The 22422-nt window shown below is 37.2% G+C and overlaps 1 protein-coding gene across 1 annotated transcript in view; it reads left to right on the top strand.

Moving 5' to 3' along the window:
- The window catches only part of fbn1 (fibrillin 1), a 126016-nt gene that overhangs the window by 78912 nt on the left and 24682 nt on the right, over positions 1–22422 (top strand). Inside the window, 6 exon segments of the mRNA XM_031812385.1 lie at positions 230–285; positions 288–354; positions 445–612; positions 708–776; positions 1864–1946; positions 1948–1990. Coding sequence (XP_031668245.1) covers positions 230–285; positions 288–354; positions 445–612; positions 708–776; positions 1864–1946; positions 1948–1990 — 486 coding nt within the window.

The following is a 22422-nucleotide window of genomic DNA, read 5'->3' as shown; positions in this document are numbered from 1 at the left end:
CTCTCCATCAACCCCCCCCCTCTCTCTCTCTCCATCCACCCCCCCCTCTCTCCTCTCTCTGCTCTCTCTCCATCCCCCCACCTCTCTCTCTCTCTGTCTCTCCTTCCCACCTCTCTCTCTCTCTCACTCTCTCTCTCCTTCCCCCCTCTCTCTCTCTCTCTCTCCATTCACCACCCTCTCTACCCCCTCTCTCTCTCTCACTCTCTCTCTCTCCCCCCTCTCCTATCAGACATTAATGAGTGTGCTGACCCGACCACCTGTATCAGTGGACTGTGTGTCAACACCACCCAGGTAGCTACATCTGTAACTGTCCTCAAGACTTCGAACTCAACCCCACCCGCGTGGGCTGTGTAGGTGAGACATCGCTCTGGACTCATCACACACACACTTTCAGTATGGGTCCTTCTGATGGGAGATGACTGAGTATGTGTGTGTCCCTTCCAGACACTCGTTCTGGTGACTGCTATCTGGACGTGCGGATGCGGGGGGATGCGTCTGAGAGTTTGGTCTGTTCCAATGAGATAGGTGTGGCGGTGTCCAAAGCCTCCTGCTGCTGTTCTCTAGGGCAGGCCTGGGGAACACCCTGCGAATCCTGCCCCCCTCTCAACTCCTGTGAGTCAGTCTGACCTATCACCCCATCTAACCCAATACTTACATGGAAAGATCCCTGAATGTTGTGATGTAGTGAATAAATCATTGTCTTCCAGCGGAGTACAAGACGTTGTGTCCAGGAGGAGAGGGATTCAGACCTAACCCCATCACTGTTATACTGGAAGGTTAGTTCAACCTAACCTCTAACCCCATCACTGTTATACTGGAAGGTTAGTTCAACCTAACCCCTGACCTCTAACCCCATCACTGTTATACTGGAAGGTTAGTTCAACCTAACCTCTAACCCCATCACTGTTATACTGGAAGGTTAGTTCAACCTAACACCTGACCTCTAACCCCATCACTGTTATACTGGAAGGTTAGTTCAACCTAACCTCTGACCTCTAACCTCATCACTGTCATACTGGAAGGTTAGTTTAACCTAACCCCTGACCTCTAACCTCATCACTGTCATACTGGAAGGTTGGTTCAACTTATCCCCTGACCTCTAACCTCATCACTGTTATACTGGAAGGTTGGTTCAACTTAACCTCTGACCTCTAACCCCATCACTGTCATACTGGAAGGTTAGTTCAACCTACCCCCTGACCTCTAACCCCATCACTGTCATACTGGAAGGTTAGTTCAACCTAACCCCTGACCTCTAACCCCATCACTGATATACTGGAAGGATAGTTCAACCTAACCCCTGACCTCTAACCCCAATCACTGTCATACTGGAAGGTTAGTTCAACCTAACCCCTGACCTCTAACACCCATCACTGTTATACTGGAAGGTTAGTTCAACCTAACCTCTGACCTCTAACCCCATCACTGTCATACTGGAAGGTTAGTTCAACCTAACCCCTGACCTCTAACCCCATCACTGTTATACTGGAAGGTTAGTTCAACCTAACCCCTGACCTCTAACCCCATCACTGTTATACTGGAAGGTTAGTTCAACCTAACCTCTGACCTCTAACCCCATCACTGTCATACTGGAAGGTTAGTTCAACCTAACCCTGACCTCTAACCCCATCACTGTCATACTGGAAGTTTAGTTCAACCCTAACCCCATAAATATCCTATGTTCTGTTTAATTGTGTGCTAACCCCTAACCCCATCACTGCAATACTGGAAGGTTAGTTTCAACCTAACCCCTAACCCCATCACTGTCACACTGGAAGTTTAGTTCAACCTAACCCCTATCCCCATCACTGCAACACTGGAAGGTTAGTTCAACCTCATCTCTGTGTTCTCATTTACATTCAGACATCAATGAGTGCCAGGAGCTGCCAGGCCTGTGTCAAGGAGGAAACTGCATCAACACCTTTGGTAGCTTCCAGTGTGAATGTCCCAAAAGGCTTCCAACTCAACGAGGAGAACAGAGTCTGTGAAGGTATAGACACACACACATAGTCATGGCCCTCATAGACACACACGTGCAAACACTTTCACACACTAACACACACATACACTACTCACACACTATCATCATACACACTCAGGCAGGAAATTGAGTCCAGACAGTGAGGAGTGTTTTTGGAAGACAGGAGGAGAAAAGAGAGAAAAGAGAAGAATAGAGAGTAATAAATGACCAAACCTTGTTGTCCTGTAATGTAGGTGTGCTGTGTTCCTCTCTCTCTCTCTCTCTCTCTCTCTCTCTCTCTCTCTCCCTCTCTCTCCCCTCCCTCTTTCTCTCTCTGTGTTCCTCTCTCTCGCTCTCTCTCTCTCTCTCCCGCTCTCTATTTCTCTCTTTCTCTCTTTCTCTCTGTCTCTTTCTCTCTCTGTGTTCCTCTCTCTCTCCCCCTCTCTCCCCTCCCTCTTTCTCTCTTTCTCTCTCTGTGTTTCCCTCTCTCTTCCATCTCTCTAACCGCCTCCCTATTTCTCTCTTTCTCTCTGTAACTCTGTCTCTTTCTCTCTCTGTGTGTCTCTCTCTCTCTCTCTCTCTCTCTCTCTCTCTCTCTCTCTCTCTCTCTCTCACGTCACTCTCTCTGTCTGTCTGTCTGTCTGTCTGTCTGTCTGTCTGTCTGTCTGTCTGTCTGTCTGTCTGTCTGTCTGTCTGTCTGTCTGTCTGTCTGTCTGTCTGTCTGTCTGTCTGTCTGTCTGTCTGTCTGTCTGTCTGTCTGTCTGTCTGTCTGTCTGTCTGTCTGTCTCTCTCTCTCTCTGTCTCTCTCTGTCTCTCTCTGTCTCTTCTCTCTCTCTCTCTCTCTGTCTCTGTTCTGTCTGTTCTGTGTCTCTCTCTGTCTCTCTCTCTCTGTCCCTCTCTCTCTCTCTCTCTCTCTGTCCCTCTCTCTCTCTGTCCCTCTCTCTCTCTCTCTCTCTCTCTCTCCAAACAACACTCATCATACCTCAGGATAACAGAATGTTTAGTTCTCAGGACACAAGTGACATCACCTGTCCATAGTGTTCTAACAACAGGGCAATAGCAGAGTTCTGGGCTGTGTCTCATTTGGCACCAAATTCCCTGTATAGTGTACAACTTTTGGCCGAGCTAATAGGGCTCTAGACAAAAGTAGTGCACTATATAGGGAATATGGTGCTATTTGGGGCACCAGTCAACATCTGTCCCTAACTGCAGGACAATAACAGAGTTCTGATGAGTCAGTGTGTCTATAACTGTGACCAAAGGAAGGCTGTTCTGGCCCCTCTGATGTGGCCACATCTATCCTGAGGGAGGAACACTCAGTCCACTGAACACAGACCTGAGAGGGAGAGAGAGAGAGTCTACGCCTTCACTATGGTGAATCACTAATACAATACAGAAATACACTATGGAAAAAGAAGGAACAAACAACAACATGAAGAATTATCTATCCAAAATGGAGATGTCTGGGTAAACCACTTCTCCAATCTGTTTGGCTCTATAACAAAGAATAAAGAGCAAAAACATATACAGGAACAAATACAAATCTTAGAATCAACTATTAAAGACCAGAACCAACTGGATTCTCCAATTACCTTGAATGAGCTACAGGACAAAATAAAAACCCTCCAACCCAAAAGGCATGTGGTGTTGATGGTATCCTTAATAAAATTATCAAATATACAGACAACAAATTCCCAATTGGCTATACTAAAACTCTTCAACATTATCCTTAGCTCTGGCATCTTCCCCAATATTTGGAACCAAGGACTGATCACCCCCAATCCACAAAAGTGGAGACAAATTTGACCCCAATAACTACCGTGGGATATGCATCAACAGTAACCTTGGGAAAATCATCTGCATTATCATTAACAGCAGATTCGTACATTTCCTCAATGAAAACAATGTACTGAGCAAATGTCAAAATGGCTTTTTACCAAATTACCGTACAACAGACGGTAATTGTATGTTGTACAATTATTCACCCTGCCCACCCTAATTGAACAAACAAACAAACCAAAACAAAGGCAAAGTCTTCTCATGCTTTGTTGATTTCAAAAAGGCCTTTGACATCAATTTGGCATGATGGTCTGCTATACAAACTGATGGAAAGTGGTGTTTGGGGGATAAAAACATACGAATTATAAAATCCATGTACACAACCAAACACAGTGTGCGGTTAAATAGGCAAAATATAATAGAGACAGTAGATCTAGCTGGTCTGTCATAATATAATAGAGACAGTAGATCTAGCTGGTCTGTCATAATATAATAGAGACAGTAGATCTAGCTGGTCTGTCATAATATAATAGAGACAGTAGATCTAGCTGGTCTGTCATAATATAATAGAGACAGTAGATCTAGCTGGTCTGTCATAATATAATAGAGACAGTAGATCTAGCTGGTCTGTCATAATATAATAGAGACAGTAGATCTAGCTGGTCTGTCATAATATAATAGAGACAGTAGATCTAGCTGGTCTGTCATAATATAATAAGACAGTAGATCTAGCTGGTCTGTCATAATTAATAGAGACAGTAGATCTAGCTGGTCTGTCATAATATAATAGAGACAGTAGATCTAGCTGGTCTGTCATAATTATATAGAGACAGTAGATCTAGCTGGTCTGTCATAATATAATAGAGACAGTAGATCTAGCTGGTCTGTCATATATAATAGAGACAGTAGATCTAGCTGGTCTGTCATAATATAATAGAGACAGTAGATCTAGCTGGTCTGTCATAATATAATAGAGACAGTAGATCTAGCTGGTCTGTCATATTATAATAGAGACAGTAGATCTAGCTGGTCTGTCATAATATAATAGAGACAGTAGATCTAGCTGGTCTGTCATAATATAATAGAGACAGTAGATCTAGCTGGTCTGTCATAATATAATAGAGACAGTAGATCTAGCTGGTCTGTCATAATAAATGAGACAGTAGATCTAGCTGGTCTGTCATAATATAATAGAGACAGTAGATCTAGCTGGTCTGTCATAATATAATAGAGACAGTAGATCTAGCTGGTCTGTCATAATATAATAGAGACAGTAGATCTAGCTGGTCTGTCATAATATAATAGAGACAGTAGATCTAGCTGGTCTGTCATATAATAGAGACAGTAGATCTAGCTGGTCTGTCATAATATAATAGAGACAGTAGATCTAGCTGGTCTGTCATAATATAATAGAGACAGTAGATCTAGCTGGTCTGTCATAATATAATAGAGACAGTAGATCTAGCTGGTCTGTCATAATATAATAGAGACAGTAGATCTAGCTGGTCTGTCATAATATAATAGAGACAGTAGATCTAGCTGGTCTGTCATAATATAATAGAGACAGTAGATCTAGCTGGTCTGTCATAATATATAGAGACAGTAGATCTAGCTGGTCTGTCATATATAATAGAGACAGTAGATCTAGCTGGTCTGTCATAATATAATAGAGACAGTAGATCTAGCTGGTCTGTCATAATATAATAGAGACAGTAGATCTAGCTGGTCTGTCATAATATAATAGAGACAGTAGATCTAGCTGGTCTGTCATAATATAATAGAGACAGTAGATCTAGCTGGTCTGTCATAATATAATAGAGACAGTAGATCTAGCTGGTCTGTCATAATATAATAGAGACAGTAGATCTAGCTGGTCTGTCATAATATATAGAGACAGTAGATCTAGCTGGTCTGTCATAATATAATAGAGACAGTAGATCTAGCTGGTCTGTCATATTATAAAGAGACAGTAGATCTAGCTGGTCTGTCATAATATAATAGAGACAGTAGATCTAGCTGGTCTGTCATAATATAATAGAGACAGTAGATCTAGCTGGTCTGTCATAATATAATAGAGACAGTAGATCTAGCTGGTCTGTCATAATATAATAGAGACAGTAGATCTAGCTGGTCTGTCATAATATAATAGAGACAGTAGATCTAGCTGGTCTGTCATAATATAATAGAGACAGTAGATCTAGCTGGTCTGTCATAATATAATAGAGACAGTAGATCTAGCTGGTCTGTCATAATATAATAGAGACAGTAGATCTAGCTGGTCTGTCATATAATAGAGACAGTAGATCTAGCTGGTCTGTCATAATATAATAGAGACAGTAGATCTAGCTGGTCTGTCATATATATAGAGACAGTAGATCTAGCTGGTCTGTCATAATATAATAGAGACAGTAGATCTAGCTGGTCTGTCATAATATAATAGAGACAGTAGATCTAGCTGGTCTGTCATAATATAATAGAGACAGTAGATCTAGCTGGTCTGTCATAATATAATAGAGACAGTAGATCTAGCTGGTCTGTCATAATATAATAGAGACAGTAGATCTAGCTGGTCTGTCATAATATAATAGAGACAGTAGATCTAGCTGGTCTGTCATAATATAATAGAGACAGTAGATCTAGCTGGTCTGTCATAATATAATAGAGACAGTAGATCTAGCTGGTCTGTCATAATATATAGAGACAGTAGATCTAGCTGGTCTGTCATAATATAATAGAGACAGTAGATCTAGCTGGTCTGTCATAATATAATAGAGACAGTAGATCTAGCTGGTCTGTCATAATATAATAGAGACAGTAGATCTAGCTGGTCTGTCATAATATAATAGAGACAGTAGATCTAGCTGGTCTGTCATAATATAATAAGACAGTAGATCTAGCTGGTCTGTCATAATATAATAGAGACAGTAGATCTAGCTGGTCTGTCATAATATATAGAGACAGTAGATCTAGCTGGTCTGTCATAATATAATAGAGACAGTAGATCTAGCTGGTCTGTCATAATATAATAGAGACAGTAGATCTAGCTGGTCTGTCATAATATAATAGAGACAGTAGATCTAGCTGGTCTGTCATAATATAATAGAGACAGTAGATCTAGCTGGTCTGTCATAATATAATAGAGACAGTAGATCTAGCTGGTCTGTCATAATATAATAGAGACAGTAGATCTAGCTGGTCTGTCATAATATAATAGAGACAGTAGATCTAGCTGGTCTGTCATAATATAATAGAGACAGTAGATCTAGCTGGTCTGTCATAATATAATAGAGACAGTAGATCTAGCTGGTCTGTCATAATATAATAGAGACAGTAGATCTAGCTGGTCTCATAATATAATAGAGACAGTAGATCTAGCTGGTCTGTCATAAATAATAGAGACAGTAGATCTAGCTGGTCTGTCATAATATAATAGAGACAGTAGATCTAGCTGGTCTGTCATAATATAATAGAGACAGTAGATCTAGCTGGTCTGTCATAATATAATAGAGACAGTAGATCTAGCTGGTCTGTCATAATATAATAGAGACAGTAGATCTAGCTGGTCTGTCATAATATAATAGAGACAGTAGATCTAGCTGGTCTGTCATAATATAATAGAGACAGTAGATCTAGCTGGTCTGTCATAATATAATAGAGACAGTAGATCTAGCTGGTCTGTCATAATATAATAGAGACAGTAGATCTAGCTGGTCTGTTATTATAATAGAGACAGTAGATCTAGCTGGTCTGTCATAATATAATAGAGACAGTAGATCTAGCTGGTCTGTCATAATATAATAGAGACAGTAGATCTAGCTGGTCTGTCATAATATAATAGAGACAGTAGATCTAGCTGGTCTGTCATAATATAATAGAGACAGTAGATCTAGCTGGTCTGTCATAATATAATAGAGACAGTAGATCTAGCTGGTCTGTCATAATATAATAGAGACAGTAGATCTAGCTGGTCTGTCATAATATAATAGAGACAGTAGATCTAGCTGGTCTGTCATAATATAATAGAGACAGTAGATCTAGCTGGTCTGTCATATATAATAGAGACAGTAGATCTAGCTGGTCTGTCATAATATAATAGAGACAGTAGATCTAGCTGGTCTGTCATAATAATAGAGACAGTAGATCTAGCTGGTCTGTCATAATATAATAGAGACAGTAGATCTAGCTGGTCTGTCATAATATAATAGAGACAGTAGATCTAGCTGGTCTGTCATAATATAATAGAGACAGTAGATCTAGCTGGTCTGTCATAATATAATAGAGACAGTAGATCTAGCTGGTCTGTCATAATATATAGAGACAGTAGATCTAGCTGGTCTGTCATAATATAATAGAGACAGTAGATCTAGCTGGTCTGTCATAATATAATAGAGACAGTAGATCTAGCTGGTCTGTCATAATATAATAGAGACAGTAGATCTAGCTGGTCTGTCATAATATAATAGAGACAGTAGATCTAGCTGGTCTGTCATAATATAATAGAGACAGTAGATCTAGCTGGTCTGTCATAATATAATAGAGACAGTAGATCTAGCTGGTCTGTCATAATATAATAGAGACAGTAGATCTAGCTGGTCTGTCATAATATAATAGAGACAGTAGATCTAGCTGGTCTGTCATAATATAATAGAGACAGTAGATCTAGCTGGTCTGTCATAATTAATAGAGACAGTAGATCTAGCTGGTCTGTCATAATATAATAGAGACAGTAGATCTAGCTGGTCTGTCATAATATAATAGAGACAGTAGATCTAGCTGGTCTGTCATAATATAATAGAGACAGTAGATCTAGCTGGTCTGTCATAATATAATAGAGACAGTAGATCTAGCTGGTCTGTCATAATATAATAGAGACAGTAGATCTAGCTGGTCTGTCATAATATAATAGAGACAGTAGATCTAGCTGGTCTGTCATAATATAATAGAGACAGTAGATCTAGCTGGTCTGTCATATATATAGACAGTAGATCTAGCTGGTCTGTCATAATATAATAGAGACAGTAGATCTAGCTGGTCTGTCATAATATAATAGAGACAGTAGATCTAGCTGGTCTGTCATAATATAATAGAGACAGTAGATCTAGCTGGTCTGTCATAATATAATAGAGACAGTAGATCTAGCTGGTCTGTCATAATATAATAGAGACAGTAGATCTAGCTGGTCTGTCATAATATAATAGAGACAGTAGATCTAGCTGGTCTGTCATAATATAATGAGACAGTAGATCTAGCTGGTCTGTCATAATATATAGAGACAGTAGATCTAGCTGGTCTGTCATAATATAATAGAGACAGTAGATCTAGCTGGTCTGTCATAATATAATAGAGACAGTAGATCGCTTTTTATTGTCATTTATCTAGCTGGTCTGTCATAATATAATAGAGACAGTAGATCTAGCTGGTCTGTCATAATATAATAGAGACAGTAGATCTAGCTGGTCTGTCATAATATAATAGAGACAGTAGATCTAGCTGGTCTGTCATAATATAATAGAGACAGTAGATCTAGCTGGTCTGTCATAATATAATAGAGACAGTAGATCTAGCTGGTCTGTCATAATTAATAGAGACAGTAGATCTAGCTGGTCTGTCAATATAATAGAGACAGTAGATCTAGCTGGTCTGTCATAATATAATAGAGACAGTAGCTAGCTGGTCTGTCATAATATAATAGAGACAGTAGATCTAGCTGGTCTGTCATTAATAATAGAGACAGTAGATCTAGCTGGTCTGTCATAATATAATAGAGACAGTAGATCTAGCTGGTCTGTCATAATATAATAGAGACAGTAGATCTAGCTGGTCTGTCATAATATAATAGAGACAGTAGATCTAGCTGGTCTGTCATAATATAATAAGACAGTAGATCTAGCTGGTCTGTCATAATAATAGAGACAGTAGATCTAGCTGGTCTGTCATAATATAATAGAGACAGTAGATCTAGCTGGTCTCATATTATAATAGAGCAGTAGATCTAGCTGGTCTGTCATAATATAATAGAGACAGTAGATCTAGCTGGTCTGTCATAATATAATAGAGACAGTAGATCTAGCTGGTCTGTCATAATATAATAGAGACAGTAGATCTAGCTGGTCTGTCATAATATATAGAGACATAGATCTAGCTGGTCTGTCATAATATAATAGAGACAGTAGATCTAGCTGGTCTGTCATAATATAATAGAGACAGTAGATCTAGCTGGTCTGTCATAATATAATAGAGACAGTAGATCTAGCTGGTCTGTCATAATATAATAGAGACAGTAGATCTAGCTGGTCTGTCATATATAATAGAGACAGTAGATCTAGCTGGTCTGTCATAATATAATAGAGACAGTAGATCTAGCTGTCTGTCATAATATAATAGAGACAGTAGATCTAGCTGGTCTGTCATAATATAATAGAGACAGTAGATCTAGCTGGTCTGTCATAATATAATAGAGACAGTAGATCTAGCTGGTCTGTCATAATATAATAGAGACAGTAGATCTAGCTGTCTGTCATAATATAATAGAGACAGTAGATCTAGCTGGTCTGTCATAATATATAGAGACATAGATCTAGCTGGTCTGTCATAATATAATAGAGACAGTAGATCTAGCTGGTCTGTCATAATATAATAGAGACAGTAGATCTAGCTGGTGTCATAATATAATAGAGACAGTAGATCTAGCTGGTCTGTCATAATAATAGAGACAGTAGATCTAGCTGGTCTGTCATAATAATAGAGACAGTAGATCTAGCTGTCTGTCATAATATATAGAGACAGTAGATCTAGCTGGTCTGTCTTATATTAATAGAGACAGTAGATCTAGCTGTCTGTCATTAATTTAATAGAGACAGTAGATCTAGCTGGTCTGTCATAATATAATAGAGCAGTAGATCTAGCTGGTCTGTCATAATATAATAGAGACAGTAGATCTAGCTGGTCTGTCATAATATAATAGAGACAGCTAGATCTACTGTCTCTATTAATTATGACAGACCAGCTAGATCTACTGTCTTATTATATTAGACAGACCAGCTAGATTACTGTCTCTATTATATTATGACAGACCAGCTAGATCTACTGTCTCTATTATATATGACAGACCAGCTAGATCTACTGTCTCTATTATATTATGACAGACCAGCTAGATCTACTGTCTCTATTATATTATGACAGACCAGCTAGATCTACTGTCTCTATTATATTATGACAGACCAGCTTAGATCTACTGTCTCTATTATATTATGACAGACCAGCTAGATCTACTGTCTCTATTATATTATGACAGACCAGCTAGATCTACTGTCTCTATTATATTATGACAGACCAGCTAGATCTACTGTCTCTATTATATTATGACAGACCAGCTAGATCTACTGTCTCTATTATATTATGACAGACCAGCTAGATCTACTGTCTCTATTATATTATGACAGACCAGCTAGATCTACTGTCTCTATTATATTATGACAGACCAGCTAGATCTACTGTCTCTATTATATTATGACAGACCAGCTAGATTCCCTCTCTATATTATGACAGACCAGCTAGATCTACTGTCTCTATTATATTATGACAGACCAGCTAGATTCCTCTATTATAATATGACAGACCAGCTAGATCTACTGTCTCTATTATATTATGACAGACCAGCTAGATCTACTGTCTCTATTATATTATGACAGACCAGCTAGATCTACTGTCTCTATTATATTATGACAGACCAGCTAGATCTACTGTCTCTATTATATTATGACAGACCAGCTAGATCTACTGTCTCTATTATATTATGACAGACCAGCTAGATCTACTGTCTCTATTATATTATGACAGACCAGCTAGATCTACTGTCTCTATTAATATGACAGACCAGCTAGATCTACTGTCTCTATTATATTATGACAGACCAGCTAGATCTACTGTCTCTATTATATTATGACAGACCAGCTAGATCTACTGTCTCTATTATATTATGACAGACCAGCTAGATCTACTGTCTCTATTATATTATGACAGACCAGCTAGATCTACTGTCTCTATTATATTATGACAGACCAGCTAGATCTACTGTCTCTATTATATTATGACAGACCAGCTAGATCTACTGTCTCTATTATATTATGACAGACCAGCTAGATCTACTGTCTCTATTATATTATGACAGACCAGCTAGATCTACTGTCTCTATTATATTATGACAGACCAGCTAGATCTACTGTCTCTATTATATTATGACAGACCAGCTAGATCTACTGTCTCTATTATATTATGACAGACCAGCTAGATCTACTGTCTCTATTATATTATGACAGACCAGCTAGATCTACTGTCTCTATTATATTATGACAGACCAGCTAGATCTACTGTCTCTATTATATTATGACAGACCAGCTAGATCTACTGTCTCTATATATTATGACAGACCAGCTAGATCTACTGTCTCTATTATATTATGACAGACCAGCTAGATCTACTGTCTCTATTATATTATGACAGACCAGCTAGATCTACTGTCTCTATTATATTATGACAGACCAGCTAGATCTACTGTCTCTATTTATTATGACAGACCAGCTAGATCTACTGTCTCTATTATATTATGACAGACCAGCTAGATCTACTGTCTCTATTATATTATGACAGACCAGCTAGATACTGTCTCTATTATATTATGACAGACCAGCTAGATCTACTGTCTCTATTATATTATGACAGACCAGCTAGATCTACTGTCTCTATTATATTATGACAGACCAGCTAGATCTACTGTCTCTATTATATTATGACAGACCAGCTAGATCTACTGTCTCTATTATATTATGACAGACCAGCTAGATCTACTGTCTCTATTATATTATGACAGACCAGCTAGATCTACTGTCTCTATTATATTATGACAGACCAGCTAGATCTACTGTCTCTATTATATTATGACAGACCAGCTAGATCTACTGTCTCTATTATATTATGACAGACCAGCTAGATCTACTGTCTCTATTATATTATGACAGACCAGCTAGATCTACTGTCTCTATTATATTATGACAGACCAGCTAGATCTACTGTCTCTATTATTTATGACAGACCAGCTAGATCTACTGTCTCTATTATATTATGACAGACCAGCTAGATCTACTGTCTCTATTATATTATGACAGACCAGCTAGATCTACTGTCTCTATTATATTATGACAGACCAGCTAGATCTACTGTCTCTATTATATTATGACAGACCAGCTAGATCTACTGTCTCTATTATATTATGACAGACCAGCTAGATCTACTGTCTCTATTATATTATGACAGACCAGCTAGATCTACTGTCTCTATTATATTATGACAGACCAGCTAGATCTACTGTCTCTATTATATTATGACAGACCAGCTAGATCTACTGTCTCTATTATATTATGACAGACCAGCTAGATCTACTGTCTCTATTATATTATGACAGACCAGCTAGATCTACTGTCTCTATTATATTATGACAGACCAGCTAGATCTACTGTCTCTATTATATTATGACAGACCAGCTAGATCTACTGTCTCTATTATTATGACAGACCAGCTAGATCTACTGTCTCTATTATATTATGACAGACCAGCTAGATCTACTGTCTCTATTATATTATGACAGACCAGCTAGATCTACTGTCTCTTATATTATGACAGACCAGCTAGATCTACTGTCTCTATTATATTATGACAGACCAGCTAGATCTACTGTCTCTATTATATTATGACAGACCAGCTAGATCTACCTCTCTATTATATATGACAGACCAGCTAGATCTACTGTCTCTATTATATTATGACAGACCAGCTAGATCTACTGTCTCTATTATATTTGACAGACCAGCTAGATCTACTGTCTCTATTATATTATGACAGACCAGCTAGATCTACTGTCTCTATTATATTATGACAGACCAGCTAGATCTACTGTCTCTATTATATTATGACAGACCAGCTAGATCTACTGTCTCTATTATATTATGACAGACCAGCTAGATCTACTGTCTCTATTATATTATGACAGACCAGCTAGATCTAAGTCTCTACTATTATATTATGACAGACCAGCTAGATCTACTGTCTCTATTATATTATGACAGACCAGCTAGATCTACTGTCTCTATTATATTATGACAGACCAGCTAGATCTACTGTCTCTATTATATTATGACAGACCAGCTAGATCTACTGTCTCTATTATATTATGACAGACCTAGATCTACTGTCTCTATTATATTATGACAGACCAGCTAGATCTACTGTCTCTATTATATTATGACAGACCAGCTAGATCTACTGTCTCTATTATATTATGACAGACCAGCTAGATCTACTGTCTCTATTATATTATGACAGACCAGCTAGATCTACTGTCTCTATTATATTATGACAGACCAGCTAGATCTACTGTCTCTATTATATTATGACAGACCAGCTAGATCTACTGTCTCTATTATATTATGACAGACCAGCTAGATCTACTGTCTCTATTATATTATGACAGACCAGCTAGATCTACTGTCTCTTATATTATGACAGACCAGCTAGATCTACTGTCTCTATTATATTATGACAGACCAGCTAGATCTACTGTCTCTATTATATTATGACAGACCAGCTAGATCTACCCTCTCTATTATATTATGACAGACCAGCTAGATCTACTGTCTCTATTATATTATGACAGACCAGCTAGATCTACTGTCTCTATTATATTATGACAGACCAGCTAGATCTACTGTCTCTATTATATTATGACAGACCAGCTAGATCTACTGTCTCTATTATATTATGACAGACCAGCTAGATCTACTGTCTCTATTATATTATGACAGACCAGCTAGATCTACTGTCTCTATTATATTATGACAGACCAGCTAGATCTACTGTCTCTATTATATTATGACAGACCAGCTAGATCTACTGTCTCTATTATATTATGACAGACCAGCTAGATCTACTGTCTCTATTATATTATGACAGACCAGCTAGATCTACTGTCTCTATTATATTATGACAGACCAGCTAGATCTACTGTCTCTATTATATTATGACAGACCAGCTAGATCTACTGTCTCTATTATATTATGACAGACCAGCTAGATCTACTGTCTCTATTATATTATGACAGACCAGCTAGATCTACTGTCTCTATTATATTATGACAGACCAGCTAGATCTACTGTCTCTATTATATTATGACAGACCAGCTAGATCTACTGTCTCTATTATATTATGACAGACCAGCTAGATCTACTGTCTCTATTATATTATGACAGACCAGCTAGATCTACTGTCTCTATTATATTATGACAGACCAGCTAGATCTACTGTCTCTATTATATTATGACAGACCAGCTAGATCTACTGTCTCTATTATATTATGACAGACCAGCTAGATCTACTGTCTCTATTTATTATGACAGACCAGCTAGATCTACTGTCTCTATTATATTATGACAGACCAGCTAGATCTACTGTCTCTCTATTATTATGACAGACCAGCTAGATCTACTGTCTCTATTATATTATGACAGACCAGCTAGATCTACTGTCTCTATTATATTATGACAGACCAGCTAGATCTACTGTCTCTATTATAATTATGACAGACCAGCTAGATCTACTGTCTCTATTATATTATGACAGACCAGCTAGATCTACTGTCTCTATTATATTATGACAGACCAGCTAGATCTACTGTCTCTATTATATTATGACAGACCAGCTAGATCTACTGTCTCTATTATATTATGACAGACCAGCTAGATCTACTGTCTCTATTATATTATGACAGACCAGCTAGATCTACTGTCTCTATTATATTATGACAGACCAGCTAGATCTACTGTCTCTATTATATATGACAGACCAGCTAGATCTACTGTCTCTATTATATTATGACAGACCAGCTAGATCTACTGTCTCTATTATATATGACAGACCAGCTAGATCTACTGTCTCTATTATATTATGACAGACCAGCTAGATCTACTGTCTCTATTATATTATGACAGACCAGCTAGATCTACTGTCTCTATTATATTATGACAGACCAGCTAGATCTACTGTCTCTATTATATTATGACAGACCAGCTAGATCTACTGTCTCTATTTATTATGACAGACCAGCTAGATCTACTGTCTCTATTATATTATGACAGACCAGCTAGATCTACTGTCTCTATTATATTATGACAGACCAGCTAGATCTACTGTCTCTATTATATTATGACAGACCAGCTAGATCTACTGTCTCTATTATATTATGACAGACCAGCTAGATCTACTGTCTCTATTATATTATGACAGACCAGCTAGATCTACTGTCTCTATTATATTATGACAGACCAGCTAGATCTACTGTCTCTATTATATTATGACAGACCAGCTAGATCTACTGTCTCTATTATATTATGACAGACCAGCTAGATCTACTGTCTCTATTATATTATGACAGACCAGCTAGATCTACCTCTCTATTATATATGACAGACCAGCTAGATCTACTGTCTCTATTATATTATGACAGACCAGCTAGATCTACTCTCTATTTATATTATGACAGACCAGCTAGATCTACTGTCTCTATTATATTATGACAGACCAGCTAGATCTACTGTCTCTATTATATTATGACAGACCAGCTAGATCTACTGTCTCTATTATATTATGACAGACCAGCTAGATCTACTGTCTCTATTATATATGACAGACCAGCTAGATCTACTCTCTATTATATTATGACAGACCAGCTAGATCTACTGTCTCTATTATATTATGACAGACCAGCTAGATCTACTGTCTCTATTATATTATGACAGACCAGCTAGATCTACTGTCTCTATTATATTATGACAGACCAGCTAGATCTACTGTCTCTATTATATTATGACAGACCAGCTAGATCTACTGTCTCTATTATATTATGACAGACCAGCTAGATCTACTGTCTCTATTATATTATGACAGACCAGCTAGATCTACTGTCTCTATTTATTATGACAGACCAGCTAGATCTACTGTCTCTATTATATTATGACAGACCAGCTAGATCTACTGTCTCTATTATATTATGACAGACCAGCTAGATCTACTGTCTCTATTATATTATGACAGACCAGCTAGATCTACTGTCTCTATTATATTATGACAGACCAGCTAGATCTACTGTCTCTATTATATTATGACAGACCAGCTAGATCTACTGTCTCTATTATATTATGACAGACCAGCTAGATCTACTGTCTCTATTATATTATGACAGACCAGCTAGATCTACTGTCTCTATTATATTATGACAGACCAGCTAGATCTACTGTCTCTATTATATTATGACAGACCAGCTAGATCTACTGTCTCTATTATATTATGACAGACCAGCTAGATCTACTGTCTCTATTATTATGACAGACCAGCTAGATCTACTGTCTCTATTATATATGACAGACCAGCTAGATCTACTGTCTCTATTATATTATGACAGACCAGCTAGATCTACTGTCTCTATTAATTATGACAGACCAGCTAGATCTACTGTCTCTATTATATTATGACAGACCAGCTAGATCTACTGTCTCTATTATATTATGACAGACCAGCTAGATCTACTGTCTTATTATATTATGACAGACCAGCTAGATCTACTGTCTCATTATATTATGACAGACCAGCTAGATCTACTGTCTCATTATATTATGACAGACCAGCTAGATCTACTGTCTCTATTATATTATGACAGACCAGCTAGATCTACTGTCTCTATTATATTATGACAGACCAGCTAGATCTACTGTCTCTATTATATTATGACAGACCAGCTAGATCTACTGTCTCTATTATATTATGACAGACCAGCTAGATCTACTGTCTCTATTATATTATGACAGACCAGCTAGATCTACTGTCTCTATTATATTATGACAGACCAGCTAGATCTACTGTCTCTATTATATTATGACAGACCAGCTAGATCTACTGTCTCTATTATATTATGACAGACCAGCTAGATCTACTGTCTCTATTATATTATGACAGACCAGCTAGATCTACTGTCTCTATTATATTATGACAGACCAGCTAGATCTACTGTCTCTATTATATTATGACAGACCAGCTAGATCTACTGTCTCTATTATATTATGACAGACCAGCTAGATCTACTGTCTCTATTATATTATGACAGACCAGCTAGATCTACTGTCTCTATTATATTATGACAGACCAGCTAGATCTACTGTCTCTATTATATTATGACAGACCAGCTAGATCTACTGTCTCTATTATATTATGACAGACCAGCTAGATCTACTGTCTCTATTATATTATGACAGACCAGCTAGATCTACTGTCTCTATTATATTATGACAGACCAGCTAGATCTACTGTCTCTATTATATTATGACAGACCAGCTAGATCTACTGTCTCTATTATAATTATGACAGACCAGCTAGATCTACTGTCTCTATTATATTATGACAGACCAGCTAGATCTACTGTCTCTATTATATTATGACAGACCAGCTAGATCTACTGTCTATTATATTATGACAGACCAGCTAGATCTACTGTCTCTATTATATTATGACAGACCAGCTAGATCTACTGTCTCTATTATATTATGACAGACCAGCTAGATCTACTGTCTCTATTATATTATGACAGACCAGCTAGATCTACTGTCTCTATTATATTATGACAGACCAGCTAGATCTACTGTCTCTATTATATTATGACAGACCAGCTAGATCTACTGTCTCTATTATATTATGACAGACCAGCTAGATCTACTGTCTCTATTATATTATGACAGACCAGCTAGATCTACTGTCTCTATTATATTATGACAGACCAGCTAGATCTACTGTCTCTATTATATTATGACAGACCAGCTAGATCTACTGTCTCTATTATATTATGACAGACCAGCTAGATCTACTGTCTCTATTATATTATGACAGACCAGCTAGATCTACTGTCTCTATTATATTATGACAGACCAGCTAGATCTACTGTCTCTATTATATTATGACAGACCAGCTAGATCTACTGTCTCTATTATATTATGACAGACCAGCTAGATCTACTGTCTCTATTATATTATGACAGACCAGCTAGATCTACTGTCTCTATTATATATGACAGACCAGCTAGATCTACTGTCTCTATTATATTATGACAGACCAGCTAGATCTACTGTCTCTATTAATTATGACAGACCAGCTAGATCTACTGTCTCTATTATATTATGACAGACCAGCTAGATCTACTGTCTCTATTATATTATGACAGACCAGCTAGATCTACTGTCTCTATTATATTATGACAGACCAGCTAGATCTACTGTCTCTATTATATTATGACAGACCAGCTAGATCTACTGTCTCTATTATATTATGACAGACCAGCTAGATCTACTGTCTCTATTATATTATGACAGACCAGCTAGATCTACTGTCTCTATTATATTATGACAGACCAGCTAGATCTACTGTCTCTATTATATTATGACAGACCAGCTAGATCTACTGTCTCTATTATATTATGACAGACCAGCTAGATCTACTGTCTCTATTATATTATGACAGACCAGCTAGATCTACTGTCTCTATTATTTATGACAGACCAGCTAGATCTACTGTCTCTATTATATTATGACAGACCAGCTAGATCTACTGTCTCTATTATATTATGACAGACCAGCTAGATCTACTGTCTCTATTATATTATGACAGACCAGCTAGATCTACTGTCTCTATTATATTATGACAGACCAGCTAGATCTACTGTCTCTATTATATTATGACAGACCAGCTAGATCTACTGTCTCTATTATATTATGACAGACCAGCTAGATCTACTGTCTCTATTATATTATGACAGACCAGCTAGATCTACTGTCTCTATTATATTATGACAGACCAGCTAGATCTACTGTCTCTATTATATTATGACAGACCAGCTAGATCTACTGTCTCTATTATATTATGACAGACCAGCTAGATCTACTGTCTCTATTATATTATGACAGACCAGCTAGATCTACTGTCTCTATTATATTATGACAGACCAGCTAGATCTACTGTCTCTATTATATTATGACAGACCAGCTAGATCTACTGTCTCTATTATATTATGACAGACCAGCTAGATCTACTGTCTCTATTATATTATGACAGACCAGCTAGATCTACTGTCTCTATTATTATGACAGACCAGCTAGATCTACTGTCTCTATTATATTATGACAGACCAGCTAGATCTACTGTCTCTATTATATTATGACAGACCAGCTAGATCTACTGTCTCTATTATATTATGACAGACCAGCTAGTCTACTGTCTCTACTATTATTTATGACAGACCAGCTAGATCTACTGTCTCTATTATATATGACAGACCAGCTAGATCTACTGTCTCTATTATATTATGACAGACCAGCTAGATCTACCTCTCTATTATAATTGACAGACCAGCTAGATCTACTGTCTCTATTATATTATGACAGACCAGCTAGATCTACTGTCTCTATTATATTATGACAGACCAGCTAGATCTACTGTCTCTATTATTTATGACAGACCAGCTAGATCTACTGTCTCTATTATATTATGACAGACCAGCTAGATCTACTGTCTCTATTATATTATGACAGACCAGCTAGATCTACTGTCTCTATTATATTATGACAGACCAGCTAGATCTACTGTCTCTATTATATATGACAGACCAGCTAGATCTACTGTCTCTATTATATTATGACAGACCAGCTAGATCTACTGTCTCTATTATATTATGACAGACCAGCTAGATCTACTGTCTATTATATTATGACAGACCAGCTAGATCTACTGTCTCTATTATATTATGACAGACCAGCTAGATCTACTGTCTCTATTATATTATGACAGACCAGCTAGATCTACTGTCTCTATTATATTATGACAGACCAGCTAGATCTACTGTCTCTATTATATTATGACAGACCAGCTAGATCTACTGTCTCTATTATATTATGACAGACCAGCTAGATCTACTGTCTCTATTATATTATGACAGACCAGCTAGATCTACTGTCTCTATTATATTATGACAGACCAGCTAGATCTACTGTCTCTATTATATTATGACAGACCAGCTAGATCTACTGTCTCTATTATATTATGACAGACCAGCTAGATCTACTGTCTCTATTATATTATGACAGACCAGCTAGATCTACTGTCTCTATTATATTATGACAGACCAGCTAGATCTACTGTCTCTATTATATATGACAGACCAGCTAGATCTACTGTCTCTATATATTATGACAGACAGCTAGATCTACTGTCTCTATTATATTATGACAGACCAGCTAGATCTACTGTCTCTATTATATTATGACAGACCAGCTAGATCTACTGTCTATTATATATATTGACAGACCAGCTAGATCTACTGTCTCTATTATATTATGACAGACCAGCTAGATCTACTGTCTCTATTATATTATGACAGACCAGCTAGATCTACTGTCTCTATTATATTATGACAGACCAGCTAGATCTACTGTCTCTATTATATTATGACAGACCAGCTAGATCTACTGTCTCTATTATATTATGACAGACCAGCTAGATCTACTGTCTCTATTATATTATGACAGACCAGCTAGATCTACTGTCTCTATTATATTATGACAGACCAGCTAGATCTACTGTCTCTATTATATTATGACAGACCAGCTAGATCTACTGTCTCTATTATATTATGACAGACCAGCTAGATCTACTGTCTCTATTATATTATGACAGACCAGCTAGATCTACTGTCTCTATTATATTATGACAGACCAGCTAGATCTACTGTCTCTATTATATATGACAGACCAGCTAGATCTACTGTCTCTATTATATTATGACAGACCAGCTAGATACTGTCTCTATATATTATGACAGACCAGCTAGATCTACTGTCTCTATTATATTATGACAGACCAGCTAGATCTACTGTCTCTATTATATTATGACAGACCAGCTAGATCTACTGTCTATTATATTATGACAGACCAGCTAGATCTACTGTCTCTATTATATTATGACAGACCAGCTAGATCTACTGTCTCTATTATATTATGACAGACCAGCTAGATCTACTGTCTCTATTATATTATGACAGACCAGCTAGATCTACTGTCTCTATTAATTATGACAGACCAGCTAGATCTACTGTCTCTATTATATTATGACAGACCAGCTAGATCTACTGTCTCTATTATATTATGACAGACCAGCTAGATCTACTGTCTCTTATATTATGACAGACCAGCTAGATCTACTGTCTCTATTATATTATGACAGACCAGCTAGATCTACTGTCTCTATTATATTATGACAGACCAGCTAGATCTACTGTTCTATAATTATGACAGACCAGCTAGATCTACTGTCTCTATTATATTATGACAGACCAGCTAGATCTACTGTCTCTATTATATTATGACAGACCAGCTAGATCTACCTCTCTATTATATAGATGACCAGCTAATCTACGATCTCTATTATATTATGACAGACCAGCTAGATCTACTGTCTCTTATTTATGACAGACCAGCTAGATCTACTGTCTCTATTATATTATGACAGACCAGCTAGATCTACTGTCTCTATTATATTATGAC

This window comes from Oncorhynchus kisutch, unplaced genomic scaffold (genome assembly GCF_002021735.2).
Source record: "Oncorhynchus kisutch isolate 150728-3 unplaced genomic scaffold, Okis_V2 Okis03b-Okis08b_hom, whole genome shotgun sequence".
Lineage (NCBI taxonomy): Eukaryota > Metazoa > Chordata > Actinopteri > Salmoniformes > Salmonidae > Oncorhynchus > Oncorhynchus kisutch.
The sequence above is the reverse complement of the archived record's forward strand: the minus strand, read 5'-3'. Positions and strand labels throughout refer to the sequence as shown.